This window comes from Spea bombifrons, chromosome 4 (genome assembly GCF_027358695.1).
Source record: "Spea bombifrons isolate aSpeBom1 chromosome 4, aSpeBom1.2.pri, whole genome shotgun sequence".
Lineage (NCBI taxonomy): Eukaryota > Metazoa > Chordata > Amphibia > Anura > Pelobatidae > Spea > Spea bombifrons.
This window is the reverse complement of record NC_071090.1, coordinates 105,425,692-105,446,030: the sequence shown is the minus strand read 5'-3', so window position 1 is coordinate 105,446,030 and position 20,339 is coordinate 105,425,692. Positions and strand designations below refer to the sequence as shown.

Below are 20,339 nucleotides of genomic sequence, written 5' to 3'. Positions count from 1 at the left end.
ACCCAACCCCCGTAGCTCCATACTATGCCTGCTCTATACCTCATGGTTGAGTAACGTGTGTGGTGGAGACTGGGACTTTCTCTGCACGTTGTGTCTCGTTGGTGTGCGTTGCAGTATAATTTGTATGTGGAAGGCCGGCATTGGCACTTTTAACCTTTATGTCCGTGTTATGGATAGATACCATGGTGTACCAGAGCGGATACAGCCTTGCCCTCCTTCTGCCTGAGCCCCTTTTCCAAGAATGCTTTCTACTCACCATTAATTATTCAGACTCCATTCCTTCCAATTCATCGCTGGTCCTTGTGTTCCCCATTCTCCTTATCAATAATGAATGGGCTTTTAATCAACTCAAAACGAGCCCCACGCCCCTCAAGGGAGACACCCATTCGTACCTCGCACCTCACACGTACCTCTCGCAGTATGCCATGGAAAGACAAGGAATGAGCGTGGAGACGCGTCATATAATGCGCTCCCCGGGTGCTGTTCCCTCTCGTACGCTGATATATTTCTATTCTCATATAACAAGTACATGAGAATCCCTACAAGCTATTATGTAGGCTCACCTATGATATGGACATGGTTTGAATGGAGATATTTTATGTGTACATGTTTATATTACATCCTTTGGTTTTGTAAAGTGTTGCGCTTGCCAATATTTGCACCACCTTGGCGATCCACCCCATGCCATCGTAGCATTGCCAGTGTCAAGTCCAACAGCCGTACAATGTCTAGACATCTTGGGTTCTGCTATTTTGCTTCCATTTATTCTTTTTGAGCCATAGATGATGCTGTTTGCCCAAACAGTTTTGGACATGTGGCATATAGGTGACTGTCATCAATATACCATGTTAATGGTTACATCTTCTGCATGTATTGCCTGCGGTATTGAGCACTTGTACTCTCTTGTTATGTTAATATATAAACCTTAGTAAACCTGCCATTTTTGCATCCCCCGTTGCATGATACCAGAATAATTTCATGTAAGGCTTTGTTCATTCGCCAGACCGAAGAATGGCGTTGCTGTTTAGTTGTAAAAGTGTTAGAGTCCGGAGTAGAAGGGTTCCTTTAAGAAGCGGGCTGGAGCAGGGAAAGATGGCGAGGGAACATTAATCAGAGACAGGACAAAGTGAATCCCACCAAAGTGACAGAAACACGTTTCCAAGTGTGACCAAATGTATAGCACATACATCCCTGCCGCTGCTTCCCCCACAGGTGCTGCCGGCAGTCGATTGAGTCTACATGCGCAGGCATTAAATAGTCGTGTGAAGTGCAGTATAGGAGTCAGCTACGTGACGGGGCCAAATCTGACGGGCTATTTTTGGCCCTGCTTAGGAATGCAAGAGTTGAGGGCCATATAAAGGGAGCTCTCCACTGACATTATCACCAATAGGTGTTCTTCAGCAATGGCTCAAGGAAAATTGCTAATCGTGGTCCCAAAGTGAGGCAAGCTGCACATTTATTATATGGAGAAGGACTAGAAGGACCGTACACTGAAACCACATCCCGTTACCATCATCCATGTACATAACAATCACATTTCCACGCAGCACTTGCATTACGTTTCTAATGGAAGGTTTGTTATCGTAATATCATTCATTGATCCCTTTCTTACCTGGCGGTTGCCATCAGCTATGGATGAGCTCCTTAAAATGAAAAATCCCTCTTTCAACTTTAGGATAGATAAAGCACTTTTATATGAAAAAAGTCTTCTATAAAGAGTATTAAAAAGCAATTACCGGTAATTTTTGTGTTTTTTAAAAGGGACAACTTACTGTCCTGTCAGCCCCAACAGAGAAGAATGCATATTAAGATGCTTTGTGAGTACTTTATATATACACGACGGCTGAAAAGTCGCATTTTTTTTTTAAGTAAAGCAAATTTTGTCCATTAAAATAACTAATTAATAATAATTAAATAATAATTAAATGAAATGGACCATAAATCCAGAGCAGACGGGGTTAATGTTGTAAATGACTATTGTAGCTGGAAACGGCTGATTTACAATGGAATCTCTTCATAGGCGTACAGAGGCCTTTATCACTGTCATCACTCCTGGGTTCCAACGGCCCTTTATCACTCCCATCACTCCTGTGTTCCAATGGCCCTTTATCACTCCCATCACTCCTGGGTTCCAACGGCCCTTTATCACTCCCATCACTCCTGGGTTCCAACGGCCCTTTATCACTCCCATCACTCCTGTGTTCCAATGGCCCTTTATCACTCCCATCACTCCCATCACTCCTATCACTCCTGTGTCCCAATGGCCCTTTATCACTTCCATCACTCCTATCACTCCTGTGTCCCAATGGCCCTTTATCACTCCCATCACTCCTGTGTCCCAATGGCCCTTTATCACTCCCATCACTCCTGTGTCCCAATGGCCCTTCATCACTCCCATCACTCCTGTGTCCCAATGCCCTTTATCACTCCCATCACTCCTGGGTTCCAATGGCCCTTTATCACTCCCATCACTCCTGGGTTCCAATGGCCCTTTATCACTCCCATCACTCCTGGGTTCCAATGGCCCTTTATCACTCCCATCACTCCTGTGTTCCAATGGCCCTTTATCACTCCCATCACTCCTGTGTTCCAATGGCAGGTCATGTTCAGTCCAAGTTTAAAAGGCTAATTGCTATTTAGAAAACCCTTCATCTTATAAATATTTAATATTATTTTTTTTTAAATCCAGATTTTTTTTCATTGCACAGAATGACGCCTGTCACCCATTCTTCTGGAGTAAACATTCAGTAAAAGAACCAGTGATGACAATTTTCATCTCCCTGGATCTGCAAGAACATTTTGTACGTTCCCGGGATCTCCCTGAGAGGTGATAGTGACCTTATATTGTTGGACCTCATCCATTTACACCTAAATTATATCCAGGGTCCACTGTCCTGTACGAGTGAGGAGGAAAAACCCAGGTCTGTGATCCCTTTCTGTATCTATGTGAACCTCCTTGCTAATCGACGATTCCTTCATAATGTATCACTGCGGATGGCTTTTACATTGATATATATTTCAATTAAATTATATAGTCTACTTTCTTCTTTTACTCACTTCATTGTCATATATTAATTCCAAAAGTTATATATAAATATATATATATATTAAACCTGTGTTATATTCTTCTTTCATGTTATATTCTCCTTATTGCATAATTCTGCTGATTGCATAACAGATTGTTCTATGTTCATTTCCACGTTATCACAACATACTCTCCGCTTTAATGTAACTCGACGCTCTTATTTAATAATCAGCTGGCTAGGATAATGAGTATGGTGACAAATGTGTTGGCGCTATATGAATAAAATATAATATTAATAATAATTGAATTACCTAGTGGGTTGGTCACAATAGAAGTAAAAAAAAAATAGAATAAATGGGTTAAAAAGTTGAAATGTAAAAAAGTTGAAATGATGTTCTATTTACGTTAAAGTGTTTTAGGGATGTACTAAGTTTCTGATGTTACTCACTAGCAAGACTGAGTTGTAAAAAAACTAAAAAGAAAACGAGGAGAAAAAAACCAGACTCGAGTAATATGATCCAGCCATAGAGGTTAGAATATAGAAAGTTCTGGATGGAAATGTAATTACTATTACGCATGTTATTAGCCTGCTCACAATGTTATTGGGTTGCTAGGTCCGGGAAAGGGTTAAACGCAGTGTTTTAGTACTGTTTGCACCGTTTGCTCATTATTGTCACATAAACCAAACCCAGCTCAGCATCACATGATAAGGTAATACAAGGTCAGGAGGAGAGAACAGGACCCCGTCCAAACATACGCAGACCGAGACAGGGGCGAGAGAAAGGGGGAACAGAATGAAGGAGGGGAAATGTCGGGGAGGGCTTGGAGGAAAAGGGGATAGAAAGAGGGAAGGACACAAAAAAGGGGGGAGGGAAGTACTAACAGGAAAAGGGGGGGTACAGAGCGCGAGAAGTAAAGCTGGAGGAAGACAAGTACAGAGATTACGTCTTAGTACTTTTTCCATATGGCCGGTTATGGGGGGTGAACACACGCAATAAAGTGCAGCGAAAATCTCCGGGACATCGTCAGACGCACTTTATAAATGCACGCAGTATTTAGATTCCCACCAAAGCCGTTCTATAGTGATGCCGAGTATCTATACTTTAGTGTAAAGCGGCGTGAAGCATAAAGCTGGGTGAAGTCTCACGGGGAGTCGTGATATTGCTTGTACGCGGTAGGAGTAGAAGTTTTGTTCATAATAACGCAGCCGAAAAGTGCGTTCAAGGCAGTTAAAGATTTGCGTTCTTTATACATAAAGGTCAGGAGATCTCTGCATCGCTACCCGAACGGAGGACACTAAATGTATCTATTGTTTAAAAATGATCTCTCTATCCGTCGCACCGATTGTATAGTGCTGCGGGATACGGTATAAATCAATAAGTAATAATAATAATAATATGCTACGTAGCTGTGTGTTTTATAAGCGTATATAATATACATATAAGGGAGCAGCCGCTGTCTCGTCCAGAAGTTTGTCTACAGCAGGGCCGACGCTCATGGAGGGAGAAGCCAAATGGTTAACTATTCAGGCAAACTAGCAGAATGAATCGGAGTGCGGCAGCTGCGGTTTAATGTTAATAAGTTTAAAGTAGCGAACTTGGACATAAAAATTCAAAGGTAGATTGTGGCGTTAGGGGTCAGAGGTTACGGGGACAATGTGACATAGCAGCAGATAATGCAATGTATATAGCTGGAGGCGTTAGTAGCGTGAAGAGGTTATGTCGCTTTACAGATCTGTGGTCAGACTTCCAGCAGAAGTGGTAGAGGTTAATACGGGAAGGGGAATGTAAGCATGCGCGGGGTAGGCATAAGCCTATCCTGAGCGTAAATCCATGTTTGAGGTTTCCACAAAAGAAAATTTGCAGCTTAGATCATCCCAGTGTTTTTTTTTATCTTCCATTAAATTCAGTCTGCGCGTCATGTTGGGAATAAACACCACATATAGATTTATATTAATGTTCTATAAATCCCTGTATGTTATGGATAAATGCGCAGCGCACCTATATTTCCTGGGCAGGAATCGTCTGTGTATAGCCGTGGATCATCCCCCTGATTTTAAGGAAGAGGCACACTCGCCGACACTTCAACCTGTTTATCTGCTAGATTGTAAGCTCACTTGAACAGGGCCCTCCTAACCTTCTGTTTCTGTCATTACATACTGTTTGCCCATCACAAATCAGTAATAATGAATGGCTATCCTCCCATCCGTGTATAAAATACGATATAATGGTGTATCGCAGGATATTAACTTAGAATTGTATTTTAGAGCAGGTACTGTCGTATACCCCCCCCCCCCATAAACATATAATATGTATTCAATGTATTCGCTTAAAGTTCTGGGGAAAAAAAAAATTAAATTACAATAAAAATGTAATTCACAGTAATTTAAAAATAAAACCATGGTATAAATTACCTGATCCGGGCATAAAACAGTAGCGTGCTTTTTGATTTGGCGGTTAGTGAAAAAAGTCAAGATTCATTGGGAATAAGAAGGCAGACCGTAGAAGTTTATGGGGAAGCTGCAGTATAATCGCCTCAGCTGCATGCCTTTGGGAGAAATGTACTTGTGCTGTTCGATCGGTGTTTCTTTTGACTCGTTACCCCCCACGTTCCCCGTTGTGTCTGAGGTGCAGCGGGTAGAGTTTAATCAGCCGTTAAAATGCTGCCCACCGCTTCGCCGTATAACGGGCTCAACGCGTCTCTGAATAGGTTCCTTCTTTGAAACTTTAATTTGTGCTTTTGTCTGAATCGCTCCGAGCGCCCCGCGGATTATCCCGTATCATCGGACATTCCCCCCTCTACCCGAAAGGGCTTGGGTATGACAGGAGCCGCCGAAAATACCGGATGATCTGCCGGGATCTCCAGAGGCACCCGAAGAGCTCAGAGCGCTGGAAACAGCTGCCTATACGAAAGAGCACCATATGGGCCCTGCTACCAAACGCATATTAAACTTTGATTAATAGGTTATTGATATATGGGATCTACGCGCCACGATGCTTTACGCCGATCTCCACAATGGAAAGGGAAAGAAGTAGGCATAATAACAAGCTTCCAAAAATTAATAAAACCGCTTGTGATGAAGAAGAGAAAACAAACTGAGTGAAGAGAATGGCATTGTGAAGAGAGAGGTAACTGAAACACTGGGGCAGCGATAAAGGATTCATGGAAATCATGGAAATGTGACGGGGACGGGGGGGGGTTCAGTTTGGTAAAATAGAGAAGGGGAATAATAGGAAGACAGATGGAAAAGCGCCCCACCCTGCAGATTATTTGCCCCCGTACCTGGGTCAGGCAGTAGGGAGAGTACATGTCTCCGGCTCCCTGAATGTCCCTTGATGCGTCCTGGTTCTGCAGATTGAGCGGCTTCAGTTTAGGGCTGTCTCATTGTGCACGGATGTCTCTGCAGTCTCGGAATGTCTTTCTCTTTGTGGGGTTTTTGTGGGACTCTACCGTTCCCCTGTCGTTCTTTTGACAGAACGGGCTTTCTCTGTGTAGTGGGGGTCTTTTTGTTTTAGAAGCCTCTCTTTATATCTCTGTCTTTTTTTTTCTCTCTCTCCGTTCTCTGCTTGCCTCGATGTCTCTGAAAGTAAAGGTTTTAAGAAAGCGCCGTAAATTAATGTACAGAACTCGCAGAAAAAGAGCAAAGTAATGATTGCCGGGGCGTTAAAAATGAAAATAAAATTAATCGTAAAAAAAAGTGGTAAAATTAATACATTTGTGTCAAAGCTCAAAAAGCAGGCAGGCCAAAAAAATAAATAAAGACAGTGACGCTTGGGATAGACAGAAGCTTGAGGAATGCCCAGAGGATGGGAGAAGCGTGTTTGCCGCTGCAAATGGAGAAAGTTCTCGTCTGATACATACGCGTCTGCTTTCACACACACTATCTCCCACTCCTCTTGGTCTCTCTCTGTCCTCCTCTCTCCGAGCTTCCCTATTTACTCCATCATCTGTTTTTCCCATTTGCCTCTTGCTGGATTTTTCTGTCCAGCCCAACACCCACTTTATCCCACGTAAAAGTTTATAATCAACATCATTTGAATTATGTAAAATTAGATATTCAAATATGAATGTCTATATTACACTCCGTGTCTATATTACAATCTCTATAACATCATCTTATTGTCCCATATAGTCCTCCTCCTACTCCTTATAACCTATCCCTATAATTCCTATTACTCCATATAACTCCTCCTATTACTCCATTTATCCTATAACCCATATAACCCCTCCATATACTACATATAACTCCTCCCATTACTCTGTATAGCCTCATGCTTTTGCTCCTCCCATTACTCATATAACCCCTCCCATTACTCTGTATAGCCTCCCCTTATTGCTCCTATTACCCCTTATTACCCGTCTCTATAACTCCTCCCGTCACTCCATATAATCACTTTTTGTAGCTCTATATTATTTTTTATGAAATGCTCATAATCAGTGAATAATAACAATTACGGAAAAAACTACATGGGCCACATATAAGACTTTGTAACAAAGTGGTTCTGAAGCACCTGTCCTCTGCGACGCGTCCCAAACACTGACCCAGACGCGAGGCGGCCTCTGACCCAGACACGCGGTGATCTCTGCCCCACAGTTTGCCAGAAATACCCATGAAATTTGTTACAGGCGCTGGTAAAAATATCTCTCTTGTTCCGTCCCTTCCCAACAACCGCATTTCCCTCCTTCCCCTGTGAATATCTAGCACTTAATCTCTCCCTTCTTTAGTTTCTTTCTCCCCCACCTCTCTCTCCCATTCTACCGCACTCTAACGCTCTTCGCTTGCTTCTCTTTGTTACTTACTTTTCCTCAATTCTCCAACACTCGCCCGCATTGTTAGCCGGTGTAACTTTTTTCCTCTTCCTCTGACTACATGCCGGTTCTTTCCTTTTACCCCCTCTTCCCTTACCCTCTCTCCCTTTCTTCTTACCCTCTCTCCCTTTCCCTTTAGCCTCTCTCCCTTTCTTTTTACTCTCTCTCCCTTTCTTTTTACTCTCTCTCCCTTTCTTTTTACCCTCTCTCCCTTTCTTTTGTGCCCCCCTCTCTCCCTTTCTTTTCACTCTCTCTGCCTTTTCTTTTTACCCTCTCTCCCTTTCTTTTGTGCCCCCTCTCTCCCTTTCTTTTTACTCTCTCTCCCTTTCTTTTGTGCCACCCTCTCTCCCTTTCTTTTTACTCTCTCTCCCTTTCTTTTGTGCCACCCTCTCTCCCTTTCTTTTTACTCTCTCTCCCTTTTCTTTTTACTCTCTCTCCCTTTCTTTTGTGCTCCCCTCTCCCTTCCTTTTTACTCTCTCTCTCTTTCTTTTGTGCCTCCCCCTCTCTCTCAATCCTTCCGCACTTCCCAACCTCTTCCCTGCTTGTCTCTTTCTCTCTCCCCTCTCTTTTATCCAAACGCTCTCTCTCCCCAAGGATTTGTTTCTTTGTATTTCCCACTCACTCTCGCTCATTCTCCTTTACCTGCCTCTCCGTTATTCATCATTTCTCATAATTTTCCAACCACCGTTGGATAAACAGTCAAATAAATCGTAACCTTAAATGCCGCTACTCCGCTCTCTGGGTGTCCTCTCTGATTACCCCTCCACGTACACCTGACATTTCCTCATTTTATTCCACAGCGGAAACTATTATTTCTGTAATATATGATTTATAGATTTAAGTTTCTACGACATTGTTCACAATTTTCATCACAAGAGGATACGTTGGCAGTTCCACTGTACAGTCTGACATAAATAGTGCAGCGTGTTCAATATATCACAGATACTCGGTGTCATTATACAGCGCCACTAAGGGGACGTCAGCAGGGGATGCGATTCCAGCCAAATGGCTCAGAGTCATTGTGGCCCATAACGCCCATTTATCAGCCAGGCTTCAGAATGAGCCGAGTGCGACCTGGGTAGCCCTGTCCAGCCACATGATTCAGATTCATCACAGCGAATCCAGTCAGTAAGCAGCAAGTAATACGTATTTATTGTTTTATGTGGTGCCACCATATTCCGTAGCGCTGTACAATGGGTGATGTATGTATTCCACGCATAGAAAGGGAATAATCCAGGGCAGGTGCAAGCACCGACCTGGCCGGCCCCTCTCTAACCATAAAACATTCTGTAGGGCGTATTAAGTTCCACATAGCTATACGTTATACAATGTCATTTGTTCGTCATCAGAGTAGATAAAATGCGTAATATATATATAAGTTTGGCAGAGCAGGGCCCTCTTTGCCTTCTCCATCGATATGCCGTAAGGTGCGTTACTCTTATTGGCAGTTTGAATGCTTTGGTTGAGTTTTCCCGACCCCCCGATGTAATAGCGCTACGGAATCCTATGGCGCCCCATGAATAAACGTCATTGTTACTGAGCCTATCGGACTCCTGATTTTATTTCTTGTACAATTCGGGGGTCTTCGTTATCAGCGAGCCGACGCGCTTGATTTATATCACAAGTGCACGCGGGAGCGGTCTACAGACTGGCTGAGGCTTACAATGGAGAGATACTCAGCATCGCTATGCACTGCAGCCTGCTTCAGCTCTTTCCCAGTAATTAATTAAGAGTCCAGATCAGATCTTGGCTGGGATTTATCTTTCCTTTCACACATGGTGATCAGTGGGAGGGGGCGTGCACAAAGGGGGGGCACGTCTTGTCAAAATAAACACAAATACAGCCGCTGTGAAGAGTGTGAGCAGCGATCTGCCACACAGACACATGACTACTCTTAGGCCATGCTCGGCACCACTATACCCCGCGGCAACGTTAATCCTCTGAACCATTTCATACGGCAGCTTACCCGTGGAATGCTCCAAATGTCTTGGAAGACGGAATGCATGGCGGAACTACTGACAAAGCCCCTTTTCCTAAACGGTTCTATACTCCGCTCGACGAGTTGGGCAGGGGTAACCCTAACCTGCTTTATTTATTACCCCCCTATTTTTTCAGTAAGTAAACAAATCTCTTATTGAAACTGACATTAAGTTAAAAGGCTGGATTTTTAGAGTACGAGGGAAGTTGTTTCCTTTCGCGCTCCTCACTACCTGAGCACTTTCCGAGCAAGCGGCTGCTCAGAAAACAGCAAGACATAATATATAATATATATATAAAATAATGTATTTTTACAGCGTGATAATAAAAAAAAACATTTTGCACAGAAGTCACAGTTTGCTGTATGCTTATGGCAGGGTTTAATTTTGCTATGATAACCCTGAGGTTGGTAAAGGGCCGAAGGAGTAAGTCATAGGCTTTCTCATCTTTCCATTGATTTCTAATGGCAATCAAATAGATATGTAGAGGGGGGGGGTAGACGGTTCCAGTCAAGGACCATTAATTATATTGCTTGATTTCTGCAGGTGCGCCATTAAACTGTGTTAAAGAAACGGGTTCAACACAAGCCTGGCGGCTGAATTAGCCGGCACTAGCACTGCCGTCCATGCGCATGCATACGTACTGTGCTATACAATTCTATCGGCTGTCTAAATGACGCGATCACATGCTCGAGCGAGAGGAATTACGAAGGACTGCATTCAGATCAGCGCGATTAGGATTTGTCATCAACACCTCACAGGACATCCTAGCTGCATAGCGCATTTTACGCGTTTGCGGGCTAACCCAATGCCACGAGAGCAATGATGTCATTATGACACGTGAAGACGTTATGACATATGATGTATTCATGCTATCGATCTAAAACTTGCCAGGCATAACTACGAATTTTCATGCTAGGAGATCAGCAAAGTTTACGGGACACCTTTTATGATAGAAAAATAAACATCGGATGTATTTTATGTACATTATGGACATGAAATGAACATTTGAAGTACTTTTTACTGTGATTGTCAGTCAGTGCATCCCCTAAGTACACAATCACAACGCACTCCAAAGGGAAAACACTCCCCTGGCAGTCATGGCTTCTTAGGAAGTCACTAAGGATGTCCCTGGGAAACCCAGAGCGCTCGGATTATAATACATTATACATGCACATCAATCTACATTGAAGGAATTATTTATATCGATGATTTTAGCGTAATATAGGCCCCAATAGAGACGTCTAGGGTTGAAACTTCACGCTCGGCTAGTCATCTCCTGAGATAATGATCCTCTAAGGAATTATAAGATCAGCTACAAGAGTATCAGGATCAGTAAAAGCAGCGATTACTGGGGGCCGGCGTGGTCTGTGACACGATGGGGCGGAGAGGCTGAGATATTATCTATGACAGTATGATACTATGATGCTACTGAGACGGTATCGAAATATTAACAAGTAGAGCACTCTCTAGCTTTTTTATATGTAACTTACATAATAAGATACCTAGAAGCCCAGAGCCCTCCTTTTAGTCACCTGTGTTAAAGCAGGAACTTAATTTATGAAATACCCACAAGAGGCCAGCAATCTGTGGATCTACCAGGATCATCTACTTGGGATCTAGAGCTCTGTTTGACCGTGAGTCGCTGTTTCATGCCAGGACCCGAGACTGGAGAATAAACCTGGAGATCTGGGGTTATACACTCAAAGCTATGCATTCCCAGTCAAAAGTCAAATTAAAAGGCTTGCATCCAGGAGTGCATGTCCATTAATAAACCCACCCAGCAAATCCATCCACAGACCATCGATTATAAAGAAACTCCTACCGTGTAGGGGCAAGGGCCTCCGTTTATTCCACCCCGTAGACATCCATGATTTTCTAGGTATGATATTATATTTTCACGTTAAATTATAAAATAAAGCAATGGGAAAATTTCCCTCTGTAACTTACCACCAGAGGCCGAATCCGCTGGGAAGTCAACAATTGCATGAAATCATTGCAGAACATGAAGGGGCGATCGGAAGAACATGACCCTGATAACCGCACATTGTTATATGAAGTTCATCTGTCTATGGTAAATGACGGGGCGTTTGTTAACCAGCTTTCTTTCGTGTTTTGTGCACATGGACTTCTACCTACGGGCTCTTGCAACATTTTTGTGTAATAAGTAGCAGTTACAGAGTCAGTGATGGAAACAGAGAGCTACATAAAAGACACAGAATAACACCAGCTCTGTATTACAACAAACCCAATATAACTACAGATCCTAACTTTGTGAGATTTAAGAGGACGCCAGTCATACCTCAGCTTCTCCTCAAAAGAATTGAGTGGTTATGAACGGCATTTGAAAAAATATTTAAGGTGAAGGATTTTATGCGCGTATGTGTATATACAGTATATATATATATATATTTATACATATATATATATATATATACGCACACATATACACAGAGAGAAAGAAGGAGAGAACACCAGGGATTTTCTTTTCAGATCACCTTGACGCTTCAGTCCCAATTTGAGACTTTTATAAAGCTCTCATCGAGCTATTCTGTACCACTAATATGTTCAGCAACAATTTAATAGCTCTTTTAAAAAAATCCTTTGTGTGCTCTCCTTCTTCAGATAGGAGATGATATTTATAGTGAACAGTAAGGAGAAAAGGTACGAGAGCTATACGGAACAGTAAAGAGAAAAGGTACGAGAGTTATACGGAACAGTAAAGAGAAAAGGTACGAGAGCTATACGGAACAGGAAGGAGAAAAGGTACGAGAGCTATACGGAACAGGAAGGAGAAAAGGTACGAGAGCTATACGGAACAGGAAGGAGAAAAGGTACGAGAGCTATACGGAACAGTAAAGAGAAAAGGTACGAGAGCTATACGGAACAGGAAGGAGAAAAGGTACGAGAGCTATACGGAACAGGAAGGAGAAAAGGTACGAGAGCTATACGGAACAGGAAGGAGAAAAGGTACGAGAGCTATACGGAACAGTAAAGAGAAAAGGTACGAGAGCTATACGGAACAGTAAAGAGAAAAGGTACGAGAGCTATACGGAACAGGAAGGAGAAAAGGTTAGGAGGGTCGTACAATGTGGTTGAAGGAATAGTGTAGAAGAAGAATGGTTAAAGCCACTGTTAGCAGAGGAGTTTTAACAAACGATTAAATAAATCAATAGAGGAAAAATTGCGAATAGAGGTTAAAGGAATAGTTAGTAGATCCAATATCAAAATCAGTCAAAGGGACGTTCGACAGAAGATCCATGGGGTGCAGTTATGTTCCTGGCATTACTTGCTTCATAGGTTGCGGGTGAGATCAGAAAGAGCAGCTATCACAATTAACTTCAATAAATGTCCTGTATGTTTCTGAACTTTACTTTCAAACTTTGCCCTTGTTTTCAGACTCAGACAAAGCGCCAAGATCACAATCTGCATTAATAATCCAGGTTCACGTCCCCCCCTTTAAGCTGAGTCTCTTCAATTTATAAACAGAATTTCTAAGCTAGGTTCTCCACAGGCCTTGCCGTAGCATTTCAGCCATGCTCTAGAACGTTGTTGGCCAAACCGGTGGCTGGTGTAAAAAAAAAAAAGTGCGCTCTGGTACATAGCTTACATTCAGCCTTTTCTTATTGTAAATGGTATTCAGCGCACCTCATTATATAGCAGGGCAACCCTACTCCAGGGGAACGGGGATTTTGGTCTTTCTTCTAACCAAACCTTATTAATTAAAAAGTACCCGAAGCTGCGTCGGCCAGGATCAGAATGCTGCCCTCTGCGGGGATTTAGAACTTCTATGAAACGTCATTGAATGTCATGTTCTTGGTCGATGATAATACCCATTCCTAATGCGGGATAGCTAAAAAAGTGACGATAAGAAGCTTTTTTCCCCGTAAGGCATGGTTTCCGCTAACGTGCGGGCTTTGTCTTAGAAGTCTGTTTCACGGCTGAGTTGTAAGTAAAAATCCAACGGGGTCAAGAAAGAGAAATATAGGATCAGGTAGGGGGTTTCCTTATCCTGATGGGGTTGGAGGGGCAGCTGTACAATTAATTATTTTAGGTTAATCTAATGAGGAGGAGTATAAAGGAAAATTTATAGGGAGCAATGGCGGGTGTAGAAGGTTAATTAAACAGCTTGTGTTGTGCAAACAAAATAAGTTCAGCTTTTTCAAGGTTGTGTCAAAGTTTGCTAATGGAAACTTAGCAGGATTTTTTGGATCCTGACAGAGGGCAATACAGGCCATTTCTGCTTATACACCATGCTGAGTAAACAAGAACATTGTAGTCGTAAGATAATGGCCCGGACAGCCTCTCGATACAGCATCTCCCATTGCCATTAAACGGCTCTTTGCGAATCGTATGTTCCCTTTACATGTTCCCTATAACGCCTCCAATTACTAGCCGTACAGTGTGGAATTCGAGGGTGGCGGGCTGGCCAGTGCTCCGCCGCCCCAATGGCCAGTTATATGGGAGATCTCTGATCAGATCCTTTAACTCCTCCTGTTATTCTGTATAACCCCCATAACCCATCTGTTTAATCTATGTAACCCATTAACATCATTCTTCCTAATACTCCATATAACCCTTCCTTATAACTCCGCCTACTACTCCTCATAACCTCTAATATTACACCATCGCTAAACTCCTAATACTCCATATAACCCTTCCTTATAACTCCGCCTACTACTCCTCATAACCTCTAATATTACACCATCGCTAAACTCCTAATACTCCATATAACCCTTCCTTATAACTCCGCCTACTACTCCTCATAACCTCTAATATTACACCATCGCTTAACCCCTAATACTCCATATAACCCTTCCTTATAACTCCGCCTACTACTCCTCATAACCTCTAATATTACACCATCGCTAAACCCCTAATACTCCATATAACCCTTCCTTATAACTCCGCCTACTACTCCTCATAACCTCTAATATTACACCATCGCTAAACCCCTAATACTCAACGTAACCCCTCCCCATAACTCATGTTATTACACCATATGTGCTCCGTATAACTCTCCCTGATATTACTCTACGTAACTCCTCCATATAACTCCTATTACTCCATATAACTCCCCCCGTTACTCCATATATCCCTTCCATATAACACCTCCTATTACTCTATATAAACCTTTCCTATAATATCTCCTATTACCCCCTATAACCCCCGTTACTCCATATATCCCTTCCATATAACACCTCCTATTACTCTATATAAACCTTTCCTATAATATCTCCTATTACCCCCTATAACCCCCGTTACTCCATATATCCCTTCCATATAACACCTCCTATTACTCTATATAAACCTTTCCTATAATATCTCCTATTACCCCCTATAACCCCCGTTACTCCATATATCCCTTCCATATAACACCTCCTATTACTCTATATAAACCTTTCCTATAATATCTCCTATTACCCCCTATAACCCCCCGTTACTCCATATATCCCTTCCATATAACACCTCCTATTACTCTATATAAACCTTTCCTATAATATCTCCTATTACCCCCTATAACCCCCCGTTACTCCATATATCCCTTCCATATAACGCCTCCTATTACTCCATATATCTCCTCCACAGGATGGATTATATTATTTAGTTAAAATCTTCTTATAACTCCTATCTAGTGCACCATATAATCCCTGCCTATACTTCATATAGCCCCCCAAATGCTCCTGTACCTAAACCCCACCATTGTTCCAATCCCTCTCACACAGCCGTGCGCCTCACATCATATATCTATCCGAATATTCCTTCTACAAAAACTTTTCTAACTTTGTTCTGCATTACAATAGCATTACAGAAAATGTGTCATTAATCAACAATTATAAAGTACACGGCAAACGATGTCAATTTTGTTGTACAATTTACAGATTTAGGCATTTTGCTAACAAAAAAAAATCATGTGCATAGAAAAGTGGAATTTGCCGGCAGATAAGACGATGCGAACCACAATTCAGCCCACTTTTCCCTGTAAAAAAAATCCCCTCTCCCTAACTGTATATTTTCCTTTAAAATTATTACAAACATAAATACTGAAACCACACTGGAGAAAGTGCTAATAAATCTGTTGTAATTGTCTTTGTTTATTCTCCTCTTTGGAAGCCAGCGGCTTTTCCGCGTTCTCTCCTTCTGCTTTCATTTCTGCGTTTGAGTTTTTGGATTGTAACCTGGGTTCCCTTTACTTTTAATTCACGTTAGCGACTTTTACATTTTAATAGCAAACTTAAATCTAAATACTCTGAAAAGCTTTAGATACATGAATAACTGGTTTGTTTGGGCATAGTTTGGTGAATATGTATTGCAAATTTCATTTCCTCACTGGCTGTTTTCAAGTTTAACAGAAAGTTGTGTTTAAAGAGTGTGGATAAATATATATATATATATATATATATATATATATACATATATATATATACACAAATATGTGGCTATAAATATATACTGGTATATATACACACATATATATATATATATATATATATATATATATATAGTAGTAATAAATATATATACAATTTGTATCACATTTTGCATTGTTTGACAAAAGAGTGAAGTATACTTTGTGCGGGATTATATATATATATATATATATATATATATATATATATATAATCCAGAATACAAAACTCACTTTTTAAAACAAAACGTTACCTAAAAATGCCACAGTCTTTTATTCCGTATAGCACAAAAGGGGTACTTTTTTTTTTAACTTTAAATCTGTTCAACAATCATAAAACTGTTTTGATACGGATTGTACGCTTATACTTTTGCGAACTACAACTTCTCCGTAATACAGTAAATCAAACGCAGCTCTTGAATATGGCAACATTTCATGTCTCTTCGCACATATGTGTGTTGCTGACTCAATTTTGTTGATTTATTTCGAAAAGCTATCGCCACGTCTATAAAAATTTACTTATTTAAAATATATATATATAATATATATATATATAATATGTACACATAGTACCCAGGGAGCTCAGTTTTTATGTATATACACAATCAATGTACTGAAAACCAGTCAGCAGCTAGCTAGCAATTGTTCCTGATGTATATATATATATGTATATATATGTGTGTGTGTGTATGTGTGTGTATGCGTATATATATATATATATGTATATATATATATATATATACATATATATAAATATATATACACACACACACACATACACACATGTTATCTATAAGATCTATTTGAAAATACAATCATAGATCTGGTAGAATTATTGTCTTTATAAACACTATGGATTATTTGCACGATATATTTTATACATTTCTATAAATATTCTATATAAGCAATATAAAGCAAATCATGCAATGGACTGTAATTACATATGTTACTAAACGCGGTATCCTTGTCCTCGATAAGTTATTTGTTTTACAAAAAGTAAGTTCTTTTTAACGCGTGCAGCCAGAAAGCTTTGGACCGAGTCTCACCGCGTCGTGGTCTAACGTGACCTGCAGCACAAGACTGGCCCCCCTAATTTATTTCGCATAGAGATGTGTACCTCAGATATGTCTTGATGCCCAAAAATACCTTTGCCCCAAAATCTCCCCAAAAGGTATTTCCACCTGAAATCTCATTTCAAGAGAAACAAACACCTCGTATTGTGTCTGACGCCCTTCCGTGCCAGAGAAATCCCCGTTCGGCCGTCTCGCCAGAACCTCAACCTCAAGTGTGTGACTTTTTGCACAAAGTGTGGCCCTCCGAGGACCCTGCGCCCATTAAATGACTCATAGAGCTGCACCTCAAATGTGGCCCTCAAAGCAAATATTCGCCTCATATACAGTTCATACGTGGTGCATAGCTTAAGACACACACCTGCAGCTTGAATGTGCCGAAGAGACACTCAGGATGGGAGCCACACGTGTTTGCCGACATACAAAGAATAGCACCCTATTTTACAATTCCAAACCCACACACCTGCACCCAGAGAATAGTACTCACTACTCCCAGCCGCCGAGCTCAGGAATGATAGATCAGACAGGAAAGACAGAGACCTCCATATATATATATATATATATATCTATCTATCTATCTATCTATCTATCTATCTATCTATGGAGGGATCCACAACTAGCGGACACGAAAATCTGAGTAGAGACTCATCCATGGTGTCACTGGGCCCAGCAATCCAGGGGAGACACCGGAGGGGAAAAACACTGCACAAGACCGGCATTATTTCAGAATCCAACATACATTAGTGGCATAAAGTATAAAAAGCAGGAAGCAGATATAGGTTAATAGTATGTATGTATATATATATATATATATATATATATATATAAATCCAGTAACGTTACAAAATGCGTATGTGCGTATATATATATATATATATATATATACATATACATATACAGAGACGTACATATATATTTTAAATGTATGTATGCCCGTATCTATGTGCGTAATATACATATATACACACACACCTGAGTACACATTTTGAGAAGTGTAATCTGATAAATATTATTCCCACAAGCGTACAGAAATTCATGTAAATATATACAAATTAATTCATCTTTTTTTCCGCACTTTACATACACCCGATTAGATGCTACAAAATGTATATTTCTGCGGGTAACTCGTGGAGATACAAAGACATTGAACGCATTTAATCAAGCAAGTCTACAACTGGGACCTGTCACAAAAGTTCCACGGCCAGGCTCAAGCTGTCTCCTACCTGATGTCTGGGAAAGCCTTCTGCCAGGCGTGGGGGTACACAATGCCAGTCAACACAAAGGGTTAAGGGGCACGTCCACCGACAGACAGAAAGATTCTCCGTCCCAAAACAATAAAATCACTTTTTGATCTCTTTTGAATTAATAATACCCCTTGTTAGAAGTTTAATAATAAAAAAAAATATATATCACATACCAGGTAGGAGAAGGCAGCATCTGCCAACAGGCTGAGCCCTACCAAAAACCCTTAAAAGTCTCCGAAGAGACGAGGGGGATAAGTTTTTAAGAGTTCACAAAATTCTTCTAGAGAAACCACAAACAAGCAAAATGAAGCAAAAAGGAAAAAAAAGGAAAACAAAAATGAATTAAAAATACTAAATAGAAAGAAAGAGGCATAGAATTAATGCTGCGTAGAAGTGGATTCTGTAAAGAGAATAATTATTCAGGATAAAAAAAAGGGGGTGGAAAAATGGTGGGAAAAAAAGGCGCCTGGTAAACCTTACATCTCCTGATCCTTTCTCCTCTCCTTCAATTGCTTTTACTCTAACACCCAGTCCAAAATGTAGGGAAGTCAGGGTAGAAAACTGGAGTCATGCCATCTTCTTTGCAAGCCAGCCTGTAGGATTTCTCAGCTGCAGTCAGGCTGCAATCCTCTCTGTACGGGGAGGGGGAGGACAGACACACAAACCGAGAGACACCCTGGCTGTCTCTTTCCCCCCCAAGTACCGTAAGTTTTTCTTTTTCTTTTCTTTTATATTTCTTTGTTTCCCTTAGTTTGTGGCTCCCTTCTTTGATTTTAAATATTTCAGCCCAAATTGCTTTAAATGTTACTTGTCTTGTTTTTGCTTTAATCTAAAAGTATCCTGCCATGTTTGTGCCAGCTCTGATGTTGGCATGGAATGGGCTTTTTCTCTCTTGGCTAGGTCCCCCTCCTTTCCTTACCCCAAAGCTGTCCCACCCCTCCTCCCCCCTCTCTTCTTACCTCTGGCTGTCTCTCTGAAATCTTACCATCTCCCGCTCACCCCACATTTTTATTTACACCTTCCTGTATATCCCCACCCCCTCTTTTTATGTCCCTCTTTACTTCTCTCTCTATTTCTCTTTCCTCTGTTTAATTTTCTCCCCACTGCTTTTTCCTTTTCACTATCCGTGTCTCTCCCTCTCTCTTTCTCCCGTCTCTCTCCCCACATTTGAACTCTCCCCACCCTCTCTTTCTCTCTCTCTCTCTCTCTCTCTCTCTCCCTCTGTGTCTCTTTCTCTTCCTCTCACTCTTGTGCCAGGGTATAACTGAAGTCGTGATTGAATTATTAATAAGAGATTTACAGTAGTGTTAACATTGTGTAATGTGTGTGAGAGCCATGGGTACAGCAGGGTGGGTACAGGGCATGGAGAAGAAGGAGGAGGTTTAGTGCCAAGAGCCAAAAATTAGGTGAATTAAAAAAGCCAAGCTGAAAAGTGAAAAAAAAAGTTGGAAGAGAGGCTGAACCTCAAGTGAGGGAGAAAAAAAAGAAAGGGGGAGAGTGAGATTGGAGAGAAGAAGGGCACATCTTTGAAGAACAGGCGGGGAGAAGTTACCCAAAGAAATGAACTTGCAGGTTTGTCACCGGGGCTGTGTAGTCAGAGAGGGATTAAAAGGAGTGGGTAAAACAAGACGAAAAGGCGAGCTGCAGCTGCTGTGACTCTCAAGGTGTGTATTACATCGGGGTGCACAAGGTGGAGGGGGTAGGCAGTGAATGGGGCGGAGCTGAATTCAGGGGCAAAGTTGAATTGCTTGCCTGTAACCTTAATTCCCCTGGTGGAATAATCTGAGAGAATTTGGTCGTATAAAA

At 41.3% G+C, this 20,339-nt stretch overlaps 1 protein-coding gene across 1 annotated transcript in view; it reads right to left on the bottom strand.

Annotated features, from left to right (window-relative positions):
- The window catches only part of NFIX (nuclear factor I X), an 84,153-nt gene extending 64,544 nt beyond the window's left edge, over positions 1–19,609 (bottom strand). The window contains exons 1-2 of the mRNA XM_053464681.1: positions 19,014–19,609; positions 6,308–6,605 (exon numbers count right to left, since the gene is read on the bottom strand). Of these exons, the coding sequence (XP_053320656.1) occupies positions 6,308–6,334 (27 nt within the window). The 5' untranslated portion in view covers positions 6,335–6,605; positions 19,014–19,609. The remainder of the gene's footprint in view (positions 1–6,307; positions 6,606–19,013) is intronic.
- Positions 19,610–20,339: the final 730 nt, after the last annotated feature.